This window comes from Phaethon lepturus, unplaced genomic scaffold (genome assembly GCF_000687285.1).
Source record: "Phaethon lepturus isolate BGI_N335 unplaced genomic scaffold, ASM68728v1 scaffold691, whole genome shotgun sequence".
In the NCBI taxonomy this organism is placed as follows: domain Eukaryota; kingdom Metazoa; phylum Chordata; class Aves; order Phaethontiformes; family Phaethontidae; genus Phaethon; species Phaethon lepturus.
Window position 1 is genome coordinate 7,562 of NW_010518236.1, and position 18,149 is coordinate 25,710.

The window sequence follows — 18,149 nt, forward strand, 5'->3', positions numbered from 1 at the left end:
TTACGGGCAAGCACTTAAGGCTCTGACCAGCTGCCAGCCCCGGCGGCGCAGCAGCTGTAGCTGTGGTAAAGCCCTAGAACGGAGGCCGTACGAAGTTCCCCTGCTGCTTTGCTTTTTGCTGTGTTGACCCCAAGCACTCTCTTTTCCCGGAAGGCCTCACCTTCTGCCCGCGCCATTATCACGTTTCTGTGTTTTAAGCGTGGCTCACACCCGCTGCAGTACAGCCATGCGCGGTCACCACCGACTGTCCTGGTTTCCCAACCATAAAACAAGAGGCCCGGCGCTCTCCCACGCCCCTGGCTCGTGCTTTTAAACCATTTGTAAGCAGGGATTTTTTTTTTTTTTTCCCCTTCCTGCGTGCAGTAAACTGAATGAAGTTGAGCTCCGGGGTGGTGTACAAAATCAGATTTGTCAGATTCACCGCTGGGGTGTATTTTTCTAAGCAGGTCACAGGTAGAGACCTGCGCGAGGAACTTCTGGAAGGTTGCGCGTGCCTACCGGGCACACGCGTCTCTCCGGGTGAGCGCTTATGCTCTCTACGTCCTGACCCTCCGCTTCAGGAGAAGGCCCCCGCACCCACGCCGAGCCCACCCAGCTCCGCGGGACTTCTGGTCCCAGCCAGACGCCGCGGAGGCACGTTCCCGGGATGAGGGTGGGCAACGGCGCGAGCTGCAGGCAAGCGCCCTCCCTCGTGTTCATGCGCGTCCTCGTAAACCGAGATTGCAGACAAGCGAGCGAAGACATACTTCGGTTTTATTGTTGTTTAGGCATGGATAGAAACATTAATTCTTTTGCGCTCTTGGTTCTTGAAACGTGCCTATCGTGAACTCGGAGCAGTGAAAAACCCAGCTCCTAGGACTGCCGGGTTAAAGTGCATAGGAGATCTAGCAGAATCCCAAAAGGCGAGGAGTCGCTTTTATTCCTTTTTTGTAGCTGTGGAAGTTGAAGGACTTTTTGTCTTCTCCTCTCCCCCTGTATTCCCCAGACAGTGGTATGAAAATTTTCAGCCCTTCCCTATGCTTTCCCTTACGATCTTTGGAGGTTTCTTCTCCGTATTTAAGAACTAGTTGTAGTGTTATAAACAAAGAGAGGTGATGTTTGCGCCCTCCTCCACAGGACGCTGTTCCGACTTCTCCTGTTCAGAGTCACACCTGCTGCGTGTTTTTTTTAAAAAAACGTGTATCGCTTGGCAGTGTTCTCGCACCAAAAGAAAAAGATATATTTGTATATAAAGTAACATTTTTTGTGTGTTTACGTTTTATTTTGGAAAAACAGGTGTTTAAAAATTTTAGAATTTTTTTAACAAAATTCTAAAAAGAAAAAAATCACAATATTTACAGAGATAACAGAATGGCTTAGCCATGCAAAACAAATTACTTTGGTTTTTTCCCCCATTTTACTTTGGTTTAAATATTGACCAAGATTGTAATTTTTTTTCTTTTTGCCAAATAAAACAGTAACAAATCAAAGTTTAGAGGCATATAACAGGATTTCCCTCTAATATTTTATACAGCATAGAGTTTATAGGACATCTTATGTATTTAATCCATGGCAATGCACTACAGGAAGCTTTTATTAAGACATCAGTCACTACTGCCCAAACATTTAACATTTTACAAATTTACAAGTAACAGTGTTTTCTTCCCCCTAAATAATGCAAAAGTGGCAAAATACATTTCCTAACGTCCATCTTTTTCTTTTTATTTATTTATTTATTTATTTATTTATTTTTGCCTACCGGTCTATAAAAACCTACTTTTTCCCTGGATAGTTGTAAATGGAAACCTGATGTTCTGCTTACTCTACTGTTCCTCTCCATCAAAGCTAGCTGCCTTATTACTTTCTTCCAGAAACTCACCTGCTGCATATGATGAAACTTCTCTCCCTTAAATACAACTTCTATTGGCCATTCACCCAAAAACATTTTCTTGTCAGTACCATTCTAAAAATTCCCTCAAGCATAAAACATGTTTATAAAGTTACAAACTTGAATGTAACTAAAGATACATAGACATTTCATTGTTACAATTATATGTACTGTTTGATAAATTAGGTACCAGTTAAAAACACTAAAATTATCTCAAGGTGCATTCAATATCTGTAGCATAGTTAACAAAAACACACAAAAAATATATATATATTCTATTTTTGTGGAAAAAAAAATGCAGCTTTGATATGACCACTTTTTAAAAAAAAGTTTCCAATTCTGACTGGTATCTTTTGGAAATGAAGAAAAGGTACAGTACTTTAAGGCAGCGGATAACGTAAAGGGATCAAAATTAATCCAGAATTCCAGTTCCTCATCCTAATTCTAACATGAAAGACAACTGATAACAGATCAATCAAAATGTGTGTCTTGCTCTAGAAGAAAAGGATTATTAGCCATCGTCTGTACGTAGGCTAGGAGTTTTCCATTGTGTTCCTTGCTCAATACCCAGACTTCTTCGTGGAAACTCTTTACTCCCTTTCTGGCTGTTTAGCTTTGCATGGTTTTTTAAATGCTCACTTTTATTAACATTTTAGTTTATTCTTGTCACAGCTGTCACCCTTCCTCTTTACTGTGATTTCAAAGAATGAAAAAGGAATTTGATGTTTTCCTTTAAGACAATCTTACACTTTAGGTACTTGCTAGAAAGCAGAGGCTTCACTGATAACAATCAGAATTAGACATGTACCTGCTCAGAGGGTGTCATAAAAACAATTGAAATAAAACCATTACACTATACATCAGATTAACAGCAACTCCCAGAACAAAGCCTTACAGTGTATAAAAATAGCTACGTAAAAAATTTACATAAAGGCAAACAAAAAGAAATCTTCAGTGCAGACATTTACAAAAAAATATTTCAAACAGAACACAACATGGTGACCTATTATCATGGCTGTTGCCAAAATTAGTTTGTGGTTTTTTTGTTTTTTTTTTTTTTTTTAGCTTGAGATAATATTGTCTAAAATCCTTTGAAAACTTGGTAGTATGATCTGTTTAATACTTGAACCATGAATAGCTGTCACTTCTTTGTATATGTTTAAATACAATCCACGTTCATGCTTCAATTGGTCTATATGTATTCTCTGAAAATATGAAAGATAAAGCCAGTTTAACATTTTACAATGTTAACCAACATTAGCTACTCAGTATCTAACCTTCAAATAAACAGCTACATGAATAGCACTCTCTTCTGCAGTTCAGTGATGAGAATACTTTCTTTTATGATAAGAACAGCTGTTGCAATATTGTTCCTGGTAAATCCAGTAAGTCTAGCTGGCAAGTAATGGATTTATGCCCATTTCACTTCTGTAGATCTACTCATCTGAAGATAGGAAATAATTAGAGTAAAAGATTGCACCGAAAGCACACGCTGTTATTTGAACGTCTGTGTTCAATAATATCCCCAGCTAACTTCAGCTCCATCTAATCCCCTCGATGTTGCAGAAGGTACCAGGTCCAGAAAAAAAGTACAAAACAAGCCCTAACCAAAAGGCTACAAGATTTTCCCATAGAACTGCAGTAGAAATGCTGGGTATTTACACTGCAACTCTTTCAAAATCCAAATTTACTCATTTTCCACTTTTAAATCATTCATAGGGCATAGTTCCCTTTTCCAAACTAGTAAACCAGTGATACTGCTAGCAAAGTGCATACAGCAATGCTGCATCTCTATATACTATATCGTCCTCTCTCTATATATAAACTCAGTGAATTCTGAATATTTAGTGCAAAAATAGTGCCTTGTACTTTAAAATCCCAGATAACACTAACGTATTGAAATTATTAGTAAGGACAGCTGTCGTTTTTTAAATAAGAAACTTTTAAAAATCTAAATATGAAATGTCGTAATTCCACTATGTGCTTTAGAACCATGCTACCGCCAGTAGGTATCCAATGCTATTTACTTAAGATCACTGAAAATCAGGGCCGTCTACAGCTTTCCTGATGAGAAACTCACAACGTAGCACCACTGAACACGTACGAGTCTCATTTTTAAGAACGGCTGATGACTAACTCAAGAAACCTCTATGTGGTTAGCTGCTTTCCGCACTCTTGTGCTACCACAGTGTGAATTTAAAATGGCCTTAGTCGGACAGAAAAATGGTCTAACCCTCTACTTTGGGTAGGAAGAGGAGAGATGCAGCAGTGGCATATACATATGCACCAGTGGTGTATATATATGTGAACACCGGGTGGTGCTGTTGGAGCTTTGTAGTGTTCCTGTAATTCCTAACAGAACTTCTGCATCTACCCAATTATTTGTATACACTTCATTTTGTATGGACAAACTTTCATACCTGTTACTAACCTAACATACAGTGCCTCTTTCCAGGATAAAATCAATAATAGTATAACTATGTGAAATCTTGAGTAAAAGAGTGGTTTTGTTCTAAAGAAAGTTTCATGCATTCTGCAGTGATGATGAATAAAGCTGACCAAGGACTTAGAAACTGTTGCTTTCAGTAAGGCAAGAGGGGTCCTGTCAATACTGCAAGTCGTAACTCAAAACCTTCGAAACTATACCTAAACATACTCTTCACATACACACACACACTTACATGTGTATACCACAGCGATACGTTATACAAACTTGTATTTTCATTTCCCCAAGTACGTGGATTAAAATAAAGCCAAGTACTAAGTTCTGTCTGAATGTCAGGCTTCTATAATACCTACATATGCAGGCATGAATTCTTAACGGGCCCGGGGCCTGAGTCTGTCCTGATACTACACCACTCAAAATCACTCCACTGCCTCACCTCTGAAAGGTGAGCAACAGACTCCATGATCACTAGAGAGAAATGGTGGACAGAGAGATTTAAATGCTGCAAATATGAAACACTTACCTGGAACGATGACTGACACATTTTCTCTTAAGTTTCAGATTTATGATTGTTTTCTTCTAGTTTTTTGTTTTCTTCTATATTTCCAAGATCTTTGTCTACATGTTTTGATGCTGTCCTATAATGAAAAATTAAGGTCATTTTTGCACTTCTACAGTATTTTGTTCCATCCTCACATTAACGACACTCCTCCCCTCTCAGTAAAACAGAAAACTCTCACAGTTCTGTTCTGAGCAGAGCAACAGGCTTGCATATGTCTGTAAAAAGGCCAATAGCACCAGTTCCCCCACTGGCATTAGCACCACAGGAAGTATTGCAATAGGGCTCTGTGTGTGTTTGATTTACTTCTTGAGGAATTCGGAATTACTTGGAGCTAGCAGACATTTAGTGAGGTTAAACCAGTTGTGCAGATCCATGTTTCTTGACAGATGAATTGTGTAGCTTGTTTCAGTAAGCAAGAGTTTGCTTTAAGGCGTACTAAAACGTTACAAGCGTGGCTAAGATATCTTGATCAACAGAGCAATCTTTTGTGTACTTGTACAAATTGACTTTCAGCGCCCGTGCCAAACGGAAGCTCTTTAAATGCTGAGAAATTAATGAAAATCCTGGCAACACCGAAAAAACCCCACTGGTCTGGCTTCTAGATCTGTGCTAGCTATGACTGACAAGGTTTGGGTAAAGAGATATGTTTGGGGGGTGGGGGGGGGAAAGAGAGGTATGCCTCATTTAAAATAGCAGGTCTTCCTTAATGCAAGTAGTGGAGATGAATTAATGAGTTAAGTGCTTAGTTTAGCTTAGCACAATAAAACCACTAAGGCATTCATTTAATGTGTGAGAAGCCTCACTGTCTGCCAAGGTGAAAGATTCCTGCAATGCTGCGATAACATTTTGAAGGCCACAATTTTTAAAATGTAAATGGGCACATGTGTTTGAGTGGGACAAAGTAAATCCCTTGTGTCAAAGCAGATTATCGTATCCGCGCTTTCCCGATGGATAATTTGTTTCCCCTACAGAAAAGTAACGTCTGTTGTGACAGATTCATGCATATGCTCACCCTTGCTTCAGGGTAAAGACCCGCAGCGACACTGACTTGCAAAATACAATGAAGACACAGGTTAGCAAGATCGTGTGACATGTCACGCTGACGCCATGCAGGTATATACGTCCCAAAACCGCTGATCTGAATTTTTGCTAGTGGAGTGTTTCTGTGCACATCCTCCATCTGAGCAAAGGCCGCTCGCAGTGGCTAAGCACCATGTGTGCCCTGGGCTGGCGTAGCCTGGCACGGCCCCGTCAGGAGAGCAGAGTCTCGTCCTTGTCTCAGCAGAGCTGCTGAGGGGGTGCAAACGCAGCTCACCCCCCCGCGCTGCGGGAGCGCTGCTGAAATGCTGCTCTCTGGGCCGGGGAGCGGTGCTTGAGGCAGAGGGCCGGGGGGGCACGGGATTCTGGGCCCAAAATCCCACAGATTACACTGAACGGGACTGTTCTAAAATCTTTTTGCGTTTAGAGTAGGTTATTTCCTGAGTGGCTGTAAGTTTTACTGCTTCAAAGCTGCATTTACCTTTTACTGTTGGTTTCAGAGTGCTTGTCACGTTTGTGTGGCTGACAGGAAGGTGTCTGTGCTGAAAACCCACTTACTGCAAACACCTGAGCTCCTGCTTATGGCAGGCAAATTTAATTTTCAAAATGTTGAGATTGTATCACGAAGTAACTTGTTCTACAATGCTGAATTTCTATTGTGCACTAACTTTCTACTTTCTTCTGGTATTCAAAACCTGAAACACATGATGTGCGCAGAAGGAAAGGATGTGAGATGCAATGAAGAAGAAAATGCAATGATTGACCTTCTGTGTTCTTAATAACGCTTCATAAATCTCTTCAATCCTAGTAACAAAGGAACAATGCCCCAAACAAATCCATTAAAAACCATTTTTTTTAAATTAAAAAGAAGTTTGATTTAGGTAGAGCACAGGATTTGGCTTGTCATGTGGCTAACGAGCCTTTTCCATAAATCAGTCTTACGAAATTGGAGACAGCAGGGGAAGAGATGAAAAGCTGAAAGAATCCGGACTAGAGCAATTACCTGAGCTGAAATGAGTTGGAGGCGAGAGCGCAGTATCACGCACGCCTGCCCTCGTGTAACCGCTCATGTCTGCTCTTGGAGACAAGAGAAAGGACTGGAAGGACTGTTGGCATGGCGCAGTGTGATCCCTTTTTTGGCTTCTTATCAAGAGTTTTACAGTGCCCAAAGCAGACTGAATCTCACATGACCTGATGCTTAACAGCGGAGGGAACTGTAACTAGCATTACTTTGATTAGGTTAAAATCAGGAGATTCTGCAATGCAATCAGGTTTTGATTTTCAAAGTGTTCCCCTCACTGTCACCTCTATTTTCCTAAAGCCAAAATGGGTGAAAACAGGAGCTTTAAAAGGGAGCATTCTGACTTTGAAAGAGGCAGGCAATCCAGAACTCTTTTGGAGGATGCTATATACCGCTTGCTTGCAATGAGAGCAGCAGCAGTTTTTCATGTCTGACAATCAGATGGCTTTAGGTTCTCAGTGTCTGAGACTAAAATACAGCAGTTTAATTCTGGTGGTTTGGTGATCTTGCTGACTTTGTTGTTGTTGTTGTTCCCCCAATACTGATATCTAGGCAGATTCACCACCTCAGCACAAGCAACTGCTGCCTTTTTAGTGCTAGCTAAATAGTGTTATTAAGAGACAGGAGAGTACTTTTGCACTGCGTGGCAGCAGTGTGATCCATTGGCAGTGCTCTGCCAACAGCAGAGGAATAGGCGACCCTGGCATGGCACCAATCCTCAGGGATCGACAGACGTGGCCGGGGTTTGTAACAGGCTCAAAACATGGCTTCCCCCGCTCCTGAGGTGACTGGAGGCACAGGACAAATGTCCCTTTGCCAGCTTAACCATCAACAAAAGTTGCTCCTTACTTTTTTGTACCTTAACTCCTGTCAGCTTGCTCCACTTGCAACTCAAGAGTGACTTCCTGATGATATCTGAGCAGCTGGGCAATGCAGTCCGAAGGGATGAAAATATTCCTGAGGATTTACCAAAAAGGGCAAGACAGCCCCCTTTGCCCAGGCCATCTCACACACTTTAACATTATCTACAGCCCCACAAACAAAGCCCACGCCTTAGCATGCTCTGGCCATATTGTTCTGAAGAGTCAGAAGTTGGTTCTCTGAATATGAGTTTACTTATGCCTCCCAACTGTTTTTTTTTTAAAATTCATTTGTAAAACACACATCATTCCGAGCTCTTGCTAAAATCATGACTCCTATTTTACATTTATCTGTGCTTGCTCTTCATGAAAATAATTATCCTTAGGGAATTCTAATCAAAATCTCTCCGTAAGTAGTACAAAGTGAGGGTTTTAGTTTTCTTGGGAGAGTGTGTGTGTGTGCTGAGGGGCTGTTATTTTCATAGATTTGGTTTAGATACTGTTCATAGCATTGTTTTAATATAAAGACCATTTTCCATTGCAATTGTTTTGCCTGCTGTAGAGTAAGTACAGACTGCATACAGATGACCCGGAAACTGTTGTTGGGTTTTAATTCCTGATTTCTTTTAATCTCACAAGTCTAGGCCTCACCCTCAACACTGTTTAAGGAAGAAAATCTGCAGTGCTCCTCGTCCTGGTTACCCAAGCTTGTGATAATGACAGGTAAGAGAATACACATCAGTGCTGGGTGCTGAAGCAAGAGCCATGGTTTTCATTAAAGCTTGCATTACTTTTGAAAGGCAGATGTTAGACACTAGACTGAACTGTTGCAAAAGATTTTCTAAGAGCTAATGGTCTTATACATCCAAATCTGGATTATCTGCAACCTCTTTCAATTCACCTGTCCTGGTTTCAGCCAGGATTGAGCTCGTTTTCTTCACAGAAGCCAGTATGAGGCTGTGTTTTGGATTTGGGATGAGAAACTGTTCATAACGTGCTGATGTTTTGAGCTGTTGCTGAGCAGTCAAGGACAGTCCAGCTTCTCATGCTGGGCTGCCAGCGAGCAGGCTGGGGGTGCCCGGGGAGCTGGGAGGGGACACAGCTGGGACAGCTGGCCCAGGCTGGCCAAAGAGACATTCCCTACCATACGACGTCATGCCCAGTACGTAAACTGGAGTTACCCGGGGGGTGGAAATCGCTGCTCGGGGACGGGCTATCGATCGCGGGTGGTGAGCAACCACCGTATTGGGCATCACTTGTTCTTGTACATTCCTTTGTCGGTATTATTACTGTTGTTATCCTTGTTGTTTCCTTCTCTCTTGCTGTCCTATTAAACTGTTTTTATCTCAACCTACGAGTTTTTTCCCAATTCTCTCCCCTGTCCCACTGGGGGAGGGGGAGTGAGTGAGCGGCTGCGTGGGGCTTAGTTGCCGGCTGGGGCTGAATCACGGCATTACTCCAATCTTGCCTTCCACTTCCTCCAATTATTTTCAAATGTCCATCAGTAGGAAATAAAGGCAGAGATATTAGAAAACTATTCCAGTTATCAAGAAAGGAGTGACCATTTTTTAATTTGTGCCACTTTTATAGAAGATTTGTGACATAAACTGACACTTCAGAGATGTTTCTAATTTTGTCTTTTCTCTAGAAGGGAGTTCCACAAAAAACAGTATGAATGCTGAGGCTTGTTCAAACACACAGCAAGTTTCCTATGTATTTGGCCTGCCATATTTGGATTCATATGCTCGTTTCCTATAAAGTATCCGAAAAGCAGAATTGTTATGCTTCAAGTGTTCAGTTTCAGAGATACTAGTAACATTCTTGATTATCGTGACCTAAGAAGAATTTCAAGAGTTTGGTGTGCTCTGAGTATGAACAATCATAAGACTGCTGCTGTGCTTCAGTTTGCACAACTGAATTTTCCTTCACTGCATTTTAAACTATTTTAACCTTGATCTAGCCTCGTGTGACTTGAGACTTGTCTACCTCCAAACCCAAGGAGCAAAAATGGGACAATGGTCTAATCTACATGCAAAACTTACATGCCTAGAGAACAGGGAGCTGGGTGTATTATTTTCTTTCTAATCTTTAATTTCTGCTGTACTCTCAGCTGTTTCTGGCAAGGTGAAAATTTCACATATGAAGGATTTAATGAAGATGATATACTAGGATCACCCAACTGAGGTCTAACACAAACATTCTAAGATTCTGAAGTGCTGAGTTATATTCTGTTTGGTGCAAATTAGTTTAAAATACCCTTTTTCCAAAAAGGGGAAATCTGTAGAAAACAAGTCTTTGGCCTTCTGCTCAGATGAAGGAGAAACATGGCATGCTGGGGTAGATAGCCTCAACTCCCTATTCAAGAGGGGGCTGGTTGCAGGGTGTGGAATACAGATGAGTCCCTGATTTATAGGATAATACTCATAGTGAAAAGAATATGTGGCAATAATCAGCTTTTGCATCAAGTGGAGCTGAGGCAGTGAATAACCATATAAGTGATTTATTGTGAATATATTCCAAGGCTACAAGTATAATTCCTACTTTAATGTGGATGACAAGACAATAGAAGATTATACAAACCACAACACCAATAATGAAAAAAAGTAATGTGTTTCTTGCCTCGGCAGACTTGGAAAGCTCTGTGCTGCTGCCTTCTCAGACTTTCCTTTGGCGTCACTTTGGGGATAGAGATTAGGTGAGTTACTGTTCAAGGGTGGGTTCAAAAAATAACTACTAACTGTTGGCCTGTATGGAGATGGAGGGGTTGTGATTAGAGACAGGTTGTGTCTAAAGATGTAAGGTGCTTTTTCCAAGGTCTACTTTGATTTCTAGGCTATAATTAGTAATGAAAACTTTGTCAGAATAGGACACTCCGCTTGCTCTTGGAAGTATGGCTATGGTGTGCAGAAAACAGGGAGAGTAACAACAGATCAACTTAAATATATGCTGAGAACAGGAGACTGATGCATCATTTAAGGGTTTCATAGGCCAGCAATCATGTATCAAATATGGATACTATTATTTAACCAATTCTATCTGTAATTTTTACTCTAAGCTTGTAGCAGAGAAATTGAACATGAGGAAAAGAAGTGTTATCCATTTTGAATATGCTGTATCCTATCTTTGAAGCTAAAAAAGTTATCTTAAGTTATAAAATGATCTCAGCAAAGGTCATGCTATATTCTACGATTCTTGTTAGCTCTCCCTACACCATATAATGGTACAAGGAAAGATACTCTACCTTCTCTGTCCTCATTATACCCAAACCACCTCTTCCAAAAAACCCAAACCAGTGAACCACAGTTTCATGATTCCACATTCTCATATTAAAAAAGGAAAGACAAAAGAAAATTAGTCTAGACGTTATTACACTAGTAGCAAGATATGGGAGGAGCAGCTCAATGTTGTTATCACTGTTTTTAATTTCTACTAAAAGAAGCAAAAGGAATGTGGTTCTGTGCTTGGGTAATTTATAGCAAGTCTTTAGTTGAAAAACTTCCAAAACCTGCTCAGTTATGGCTGGAGTAAAATCCTTATGTATTATCCAAAAAAAGAGTATTTTCAAGCAGATGGAGAATTGCTTGTTGTACTTTCAGATCAATGAAAACGTATTTGTTCACAGTAAAATCCCACTACCAGTGAAACATTTTATATCTCATTTGATCTAATTTTAATGAAAGGTCATAGAAAGAACAACTGAACTCTAAGATTGCTTCTATACCTGTACTGATTTGTGCACGTTATGCATAACTACCTTAATCTTCCCTGTTAAGAAGCAGTTGCAAGGAACACTTCAGAGAGCAAGCCTGCCCTCAGTTCCCCTGGAGGCAAGTGTATGGGATAAGGCCAAATCTCGTACAGTTATGGCCATCTTTAAAAGGATAGAGAAACATGGTTACTTTTTGAGATAATCCAGTTTCTTTTCTAAAGTACGCCTGCTGTTAATAAAGAAACTTGAAAGCAAGCAGGCCTCACTGGCAAATCCTGTTCTATGGCTCGGATGGCTGAAACATATTGATGTGGATGATAGCTTCTAGATTTTCAGCAACACAAGGTCCATATTTACCAATTTTACTTCAGAGATCTCAAAGTATACATGAACAAATGAATTAAGGATCTCTCTTCTCCCTGAGATGGTTTAGACTTATTCTGATTCCATTTTTGAAGCAAAAGAGCTACTCAACTTCTTAATGAAGACAAGTTTCTAGTACCAATAAAGCCACACGGAGGTAACATCCTACAATTAAGTAGCAGGTACTATATTTAAATGCAAGAATCAGCACAGACTTGGCTGTCATTACAGGTGACGATCTATGAAGAGTCTTGGAACCCCACCTCCAGGAGATGGGTCCTGTTAAGCATTAGGACAAGACCATCAGCGGTACCAAGTTTCCTTTTTCTATTAAATGCACCTACTGTAACAACTTTTCCCCAGACTAACTGGAATGCTGCAGGAAGGAAAACAGGTAAACGTACATTTTTGCTTATCATTATTCTTTTTTCAATTTAGCATAAAGTTTTCCATGAATTCTTACTTTGATTTCTTCACGTAGAGCCAGTAGACAACACCTGCAACCAGAGCAGCCAGCAGAAGACCAACTACAATCCCCACTATTAGCTTTGCCTGGTCATTAACCTTTTCGCTATTGTCATCTGAAGCAGAGAAGAAAAGTTAATGAGGTGACCTATGATAAAGTAAAGCGTTACACCATTTCTAAAGAATTTCCATCAGAAACTAGAAAAGGGGTCAGAAAGTCAAAATTAAAAATAAAGTAGGCATTGTTCTTAAAAACACATTTAAAGCTTCAAGAAAGTCACATTCTTAGTCAATCATTGCACCAGCTGTTTCAAATCAAGTCCAACTTTCAGGGACTGCGGAAATTGTTTAGTGACACTACATAGGTCTTGAACCGAGACAATCAAGAGAAAGGGTTATGGAGATAGAAAACCATACATACCACTTCTATCCTCTGGCTCATCATATTCTGGAATACTTACTGAAATTAAAAAAGTAAAATTAAATTAAAGGCAAAATGTGTTGTAAAACTGAACATCACCTTTAATTGCCTATTTACAGCAATAACAGAAACACTGAAACTTCATGTGGTGTTTAACAAACAAGGTAATTAATCTTATCTTTAAGCAGAAGTCTTTCCTTTGTAATTATAATATATCCAGTTGAAGAATCTTATTCAATACCTGTGATATTAATCTCAGAAATATTTCTGACTATTTCTGTGCTACCTTTCCACAAACTGTAGCTTCTCACCACCTTTCGTCATTGAAAAGTGACATTTGATTCAAGCCCAGTATGGCTGATTTCTGTTCCTAGTCAAGTCGTACCAGTAATAATAAACTGGAATTTGGGGACTAAAGGATGATGTTAATAAATAAGTAATAAATAAAAACTTTTGTCTTATAAATAATGTATTATTTTGCAATATTTTTTACTATTATGTTGTAAATAATATTACAAAATAATATTACCTTTGTAAATAATATATTGCATGCATGACATAGCTAGCCAAGAAAGTCGTGAAGACTAAGTGACTTCATCCAGAAAGCTATCAATAAATTTTATGTACTACTGATCCAGAGTGGATTTACAATTTCTTGACTTAAGACAAAAAGGTTGAATATCTTAGTATCGACATTATTATGCAGACCTACTCTTCGTATGAGCGTGAACTGTGGGTACTTTACGTGAAACTGTAACTTTAAGGAAATGGTCTTTAGACAACACTCACTAGCAGAGACATTCAGGGAGGTCACAGTCCTTTCTAGCTCATTTTCTGCAATGCAAGTTAAAGTCACATTTTCCTCGGGAGCAATTACAATTTTACTGGAAAATTTTCCATTAACATATTTGGTCTCCTCTGTCTGAAAAGGTAAAAAATGAAGATTAGTATCCTTGAAAAATGCAAAGAACAATACATGCATACCTCTATTACACACTGAATTTCAGAGAGAAATAACTTTCAACTAATATTTCAGTTTTCCCAACAATAGCAATAATGCATTATTTTATTAAATGGTAATGTGAATATTTGCAAGAAAACGCTTTGGCCAAGATATGCAGCTCTACCTACATTTTGTATAGTGTGCACTGTAAGACCACTGATAAAGAGGCATTTTGAGAAAGTTAACCACATTCTGTATTTGCTTTTGTTTCTCTCGACTACTTAAAAAAATTCCAAGTGACAAAATTCTTAAAGAAAAACCCAAAACCAGACTCCTAAGGTCTTCTTTCTTTCCATCTTGCTGTTTTTCATTTCTGTCTCTATAAGCAAAATAATCACTGTAAGTTTTTTCACATTCTAGCTCTCCAAGTTGTTTCCACACTAAGCATTATTTTGCCAAGCTACGTGTATTTAATAGTACCCACAGAATCTGTACTGTAATACTGATGTAAAATTGTTCCTTAAATTTGCTGTACATCATTCTTAGATTAATACAATGTCCAGAGAAAATGATCAATCATTTACATAGCTTCAAGGCAATTCCTGCCCTATAGCTTCAAGGAAATGGACAAATTAATTTTAGTTGCTGAGGGGAGCAGCTCTGGAGCCAGCCCGACCCACAGCAGAGGGGCAGATGCCAGTGCACAGGGGATTTTCCTGATTTTCGGGGCAGCGGAGAGACCTGCCAGGAGCTGGCAGCTCTCACAGGAGACACTGCTGAGGGCTGGGGAGCACCATGGCCACCCCCACACCTATGAAAAGCGGATGGGGGAGCGCCAGCGACCAGGAGCGCTGCCAACAGGGCAGGCACACAGAGCATGGCGCGGCAGCCGGGGCGCGGCATGGAAGGGCGCAGTCACCCTACCAGCTCAAGAGGTGAGTTCAACTGGTGGTCATCACCCTCTCAGAAGGAGCTTATCTATGGTATGCACCTGGCAGAAAGCCATGTCCTCTGCACCCACCAGAATGGATGTGGCAACCCAGAGCGAGCTCCAGGGAGACCTTACTGCAGCCTTTCAATACTTAAAGGGGGCTTATAAGAAAGATGGGGACAGACTTTTTACCATGGCCTGTTGAGATAGGACAAGGGGTATCAGTCTTAAACTCAAAGAGGGTAGATTTCTACTAGATAGACGAAGAAATGTTTCACAATGACGGTGGTGAAAACACTGTCACGGGTTGCCCAGAGGGGTGGGGAGATGCCCCATCCCCGGAAACATTCCAGGTCAGGTTAGGCGGGGCTCAGAGCAAGCCGAGCTCGTTGAAGGTGTCCCTGCTCATTGCAGGGGGGTTGGACTAGGTGGCCTTTAAAGGTCCGTTTCAATCCAAACTCTTCTAGGAGTCTGTTCTATGCTTATATGAAATTTGGACAGCTATATGTAATTTCTGAAGGATTAAAGAAAAAACTAATGGAGTAATGAAATCTACAGGAACACTGTGCATTGTACTTCTAGTCTCTGACTGCTGGTATAGATGTCTCATTTATTTTTCCTGCTAAGGCGAAATGTGGCAATGCTTTGCATGTGGTTTGGTAATCAATATACTTCAGTTTGCTTATTTTCCAGGTATTTTTCCTGCTGTATATGGATACTCCTTATTTCTCCCCCAGGATGACTGCATTATGGTTCTGTTTCCAGTAAGAAACAACAGGTATAACCATACAAAAACAGCTACAAAAAATAGGATAAAAACTGCAAAGCCCCCATGGAACTATACTGACTGTATTTTCTGACCTGTACTTGCCCCATTTCATTACATTTCACCCAGTTAATGTCTACATCAAGTACCCATTTGCTTTCTAATGTAAGTTCTATAGTTCCAACATTATTTGTAAATAATAATTTGTGGCAAAATCAACACAATACCTGGATAAAATGACTAACTACCTACACTTAAAAATGCATATTTCATTTATAACCTTTTCTTTTTCCTTCCAGCTTTGGCTTGTAGCCAGTGGATCTTCTGTGCCTTCACCTCCTCTCTTCAAAAGACCTTTATCATCAGAAATCATCCATGTTAAGTACCATGTAGCTACAGCTACCACTTATCCTTCTCTTAGATAAATGAAATAGACTTAGTTTCTTCAATCTCACTACCTGGAAAATGTTCCTTGATTTTAAATCGCACCTCCTATGCACTATCTTTTGGTGAATAAAGTAACAAAAAGATACTTGCTTTGTTTATGATGCTTCCACTACCAGTAACTGTCCATTGCACTGCTGGTTTGGGGAAACCTTCCACATGGCAGACAATTGTTTTAGACATTTTATTTGTGTTGGTTTTCTTTGTCATTTTGATTTGAGGTTTTCCTACAAGAACAATATTACAGTTAACAATTTTGTTTGAAAAGGACTATTAATAATCATAGCTATCTGCCCCCTTACCTTCCACAATAAGTTTAAGTGTCTTTCTTTTCCTTAACCCTTCAACCTCCTGTAGAGTAGTTTCACAGATGTAGTTTCCAGCATCTTGATACTGAAGACTTGAAAATGATGGACTTGTTTGCATTCTGGTATTGTCCTGATAAAGTAAGGAGTTTATTCTGTGTTAGAATTCACAGAGATTCATTAACCTTTAAATTACAAATGTGACTACTATCAACAGAATTTTTCACATGCTTTGGTAGATTAGAGCCTTATTCTTAAAGTGTTCCCCCATTAATAACTACATTTGAATAGCTGACAGCAACATAACAGCACGAAAAGTGGAAACTACTGGAGATCTATAAAAGCCACACCCTTTCTCCTTGAACAACTTTGCTTTCAAACTAAGGGTGTAGATAGGATCAATGATCAGTTCTGAGCTTTTCTAGTAGGCTGGCCAAAACCACTAGTGGTACAAACTGTCTGAGACACAGCCAACTCTCCTCTAGGCCAGGCTTATGAGATAAACATATGCTACTAAACAACCATCAGGTATCATTATTTTTAGTTTCCAGCAGTACACATGTAATTTAAACCCACCATCTATGATAGCTACCTTTTTCACCAGCCACTGAACACCAGTTGCTAACATCCGATCTCTCAACCTGCCTTGCCTTTTATTATGTTTATTGGAACCAAGACCAAGTTTGCCTCTGAGAAAACAATTAACGTATCCCAATTCCTTCAAACGGGCTTTGCTTCTTAGAGAAGCAGCATTGTACAGACCATTTCAAAAAAAGTTGTATTTGTGTTACAGTAGGCATTACTTCCCTCTATTTGAAAATTAAGCTGATAATTACAGTAACTGATTTTCAGTCATCAGCTTGAGTCAGTAGCTCTCATTTTAGCCATATGTGTAGGACCCATTTTAACAATATTCTTTAAAAAGCCCGATGAGCTTCCTTCCTTCCAAAACACTGAAGTAGTAGCAGTAATATGAAGAGGTGAACACTCAAATGAAGTGTGAAGTAGATGAATTACTGACCTTTATCCAAAACACTGTTGCATTTCTACTAGAAGAAATCGTGCATGACACAGGCAGGGCCTCTCCAATCTGTTTTGTGACTTCTCCACTAGGAGTAAGCTGCAAATCCAAATCTGGGATAGAAAGAACATTTGTCAAAAGTTAATCTTGGAAAGCCTGGCCCATTTCAAAGGCTTATGAAGGAAAGAAAATATGACTAATTGCACTCATTAAATTCAAGATTTCATTTCTTCAATAAAATCTAAGTCAATTTTACAAGTAAGGGAGAAGAGAGGATTTTTCTAAAATAGGCATTGCAGAACATTCATGTTTTTGCTGCAATTATAGGCTAAAAGGAAAAGCAAAACCTCACTAATCACAAGACAAATGGATACCTTTTTTTCCACCTTGTATTGCTGAAAGAATGACAGAGGAGGTACAAGAAGCTGAAGGAGTACTTCACATAACAGTATGTGCATCTTGAAAGGGGAAGCACAGACTGCTGTGAGAGTAGCTTGCTATGGGCCAGGTAGAAATGTATCTTAAGGGGAGAACTTGTGCAGGTGGGGACAGATAAACCTGAACAGCAAGTGTGGAGAAGAGGACAGGAGGACAAGGGGTAACTTTCTCAAATCTGATAAAACCAGTTGATGTTTATCCTCAGCATCTGGAGAGGATGAGGACGGTCAATACAGGGTGTGAGAGACATGGTACTGACTGAAGGGGTGAGAAGTCTGAATTACAGGGTTGGTGGCCCCTTGACTTGCTTTCATTTGTAACTTAAAAAGCCATTTTTGTGTAGCTCAGAGTCCAAGCATTGCCTGACCTGTTTTAGCTCCAGGGAAATTGCAGTCAGTGATAGCTGTGTTTGACACAAGGCAGGGTGAGAACCAGTAACAGAAAGATCAGGAAGGGCTGCTCTAGATTTTTCTTAGTATAGAGATTAGGTGGGCTAGTGATTTCTTAAAAAACAAACACCCCCCCCCCCCAAACCCCAAAAACAACCCC

General features: G+C 40.0%; 1 protein-coding gene across 1 annotated transcript in view; it reads right to left on the bottom strand.

Annotated features, from left to right (window-relative positions):
- Positions 1-1,438: 1,438 nt before the first annotated feature.
- Positions 1,439-18,149, bottom strand: part of ALCAM (activated leukocyte cell adhesion molecule) — a 37,128-nt gene continuing 20,417 nt past the window's right edge. The window contains exons 8-15 of the mRNA XM_010296626.1: positions 17,163-17,275; positions 16,139-16,274; positions 15,930-16,063; positions 13,542-13,674; positions 12,753-12,791; positions 12,330-12,447; positions 4,837-4,951; positions 1,439-3,072 (exon numbers count right to left, since the gene is read on the bottom strand). Of these exons, the coding sequence (XP_010294928.1) occupies positions 4,864-4,951; positions 12,330-12,447; positions 12,753-12,791; positions 13,542-13,674; positions 15,930-16,063; positions 16,139-16,274; positions 17,163-17,275 (761 nt within the window). The 3' untranslated portion in view covers positions 1,439-3,072; positions 4,837-4,863. The remainder of the gene's footprint in view (positions 3,073-4,836; positions 4,952-12,329; positions 12,448-12,752; positions 12,792-13,541; positions 13,675-15,929; positions 16,064-16,138; positions 16,275-17,162; positions 17,276-18,149) is intronic.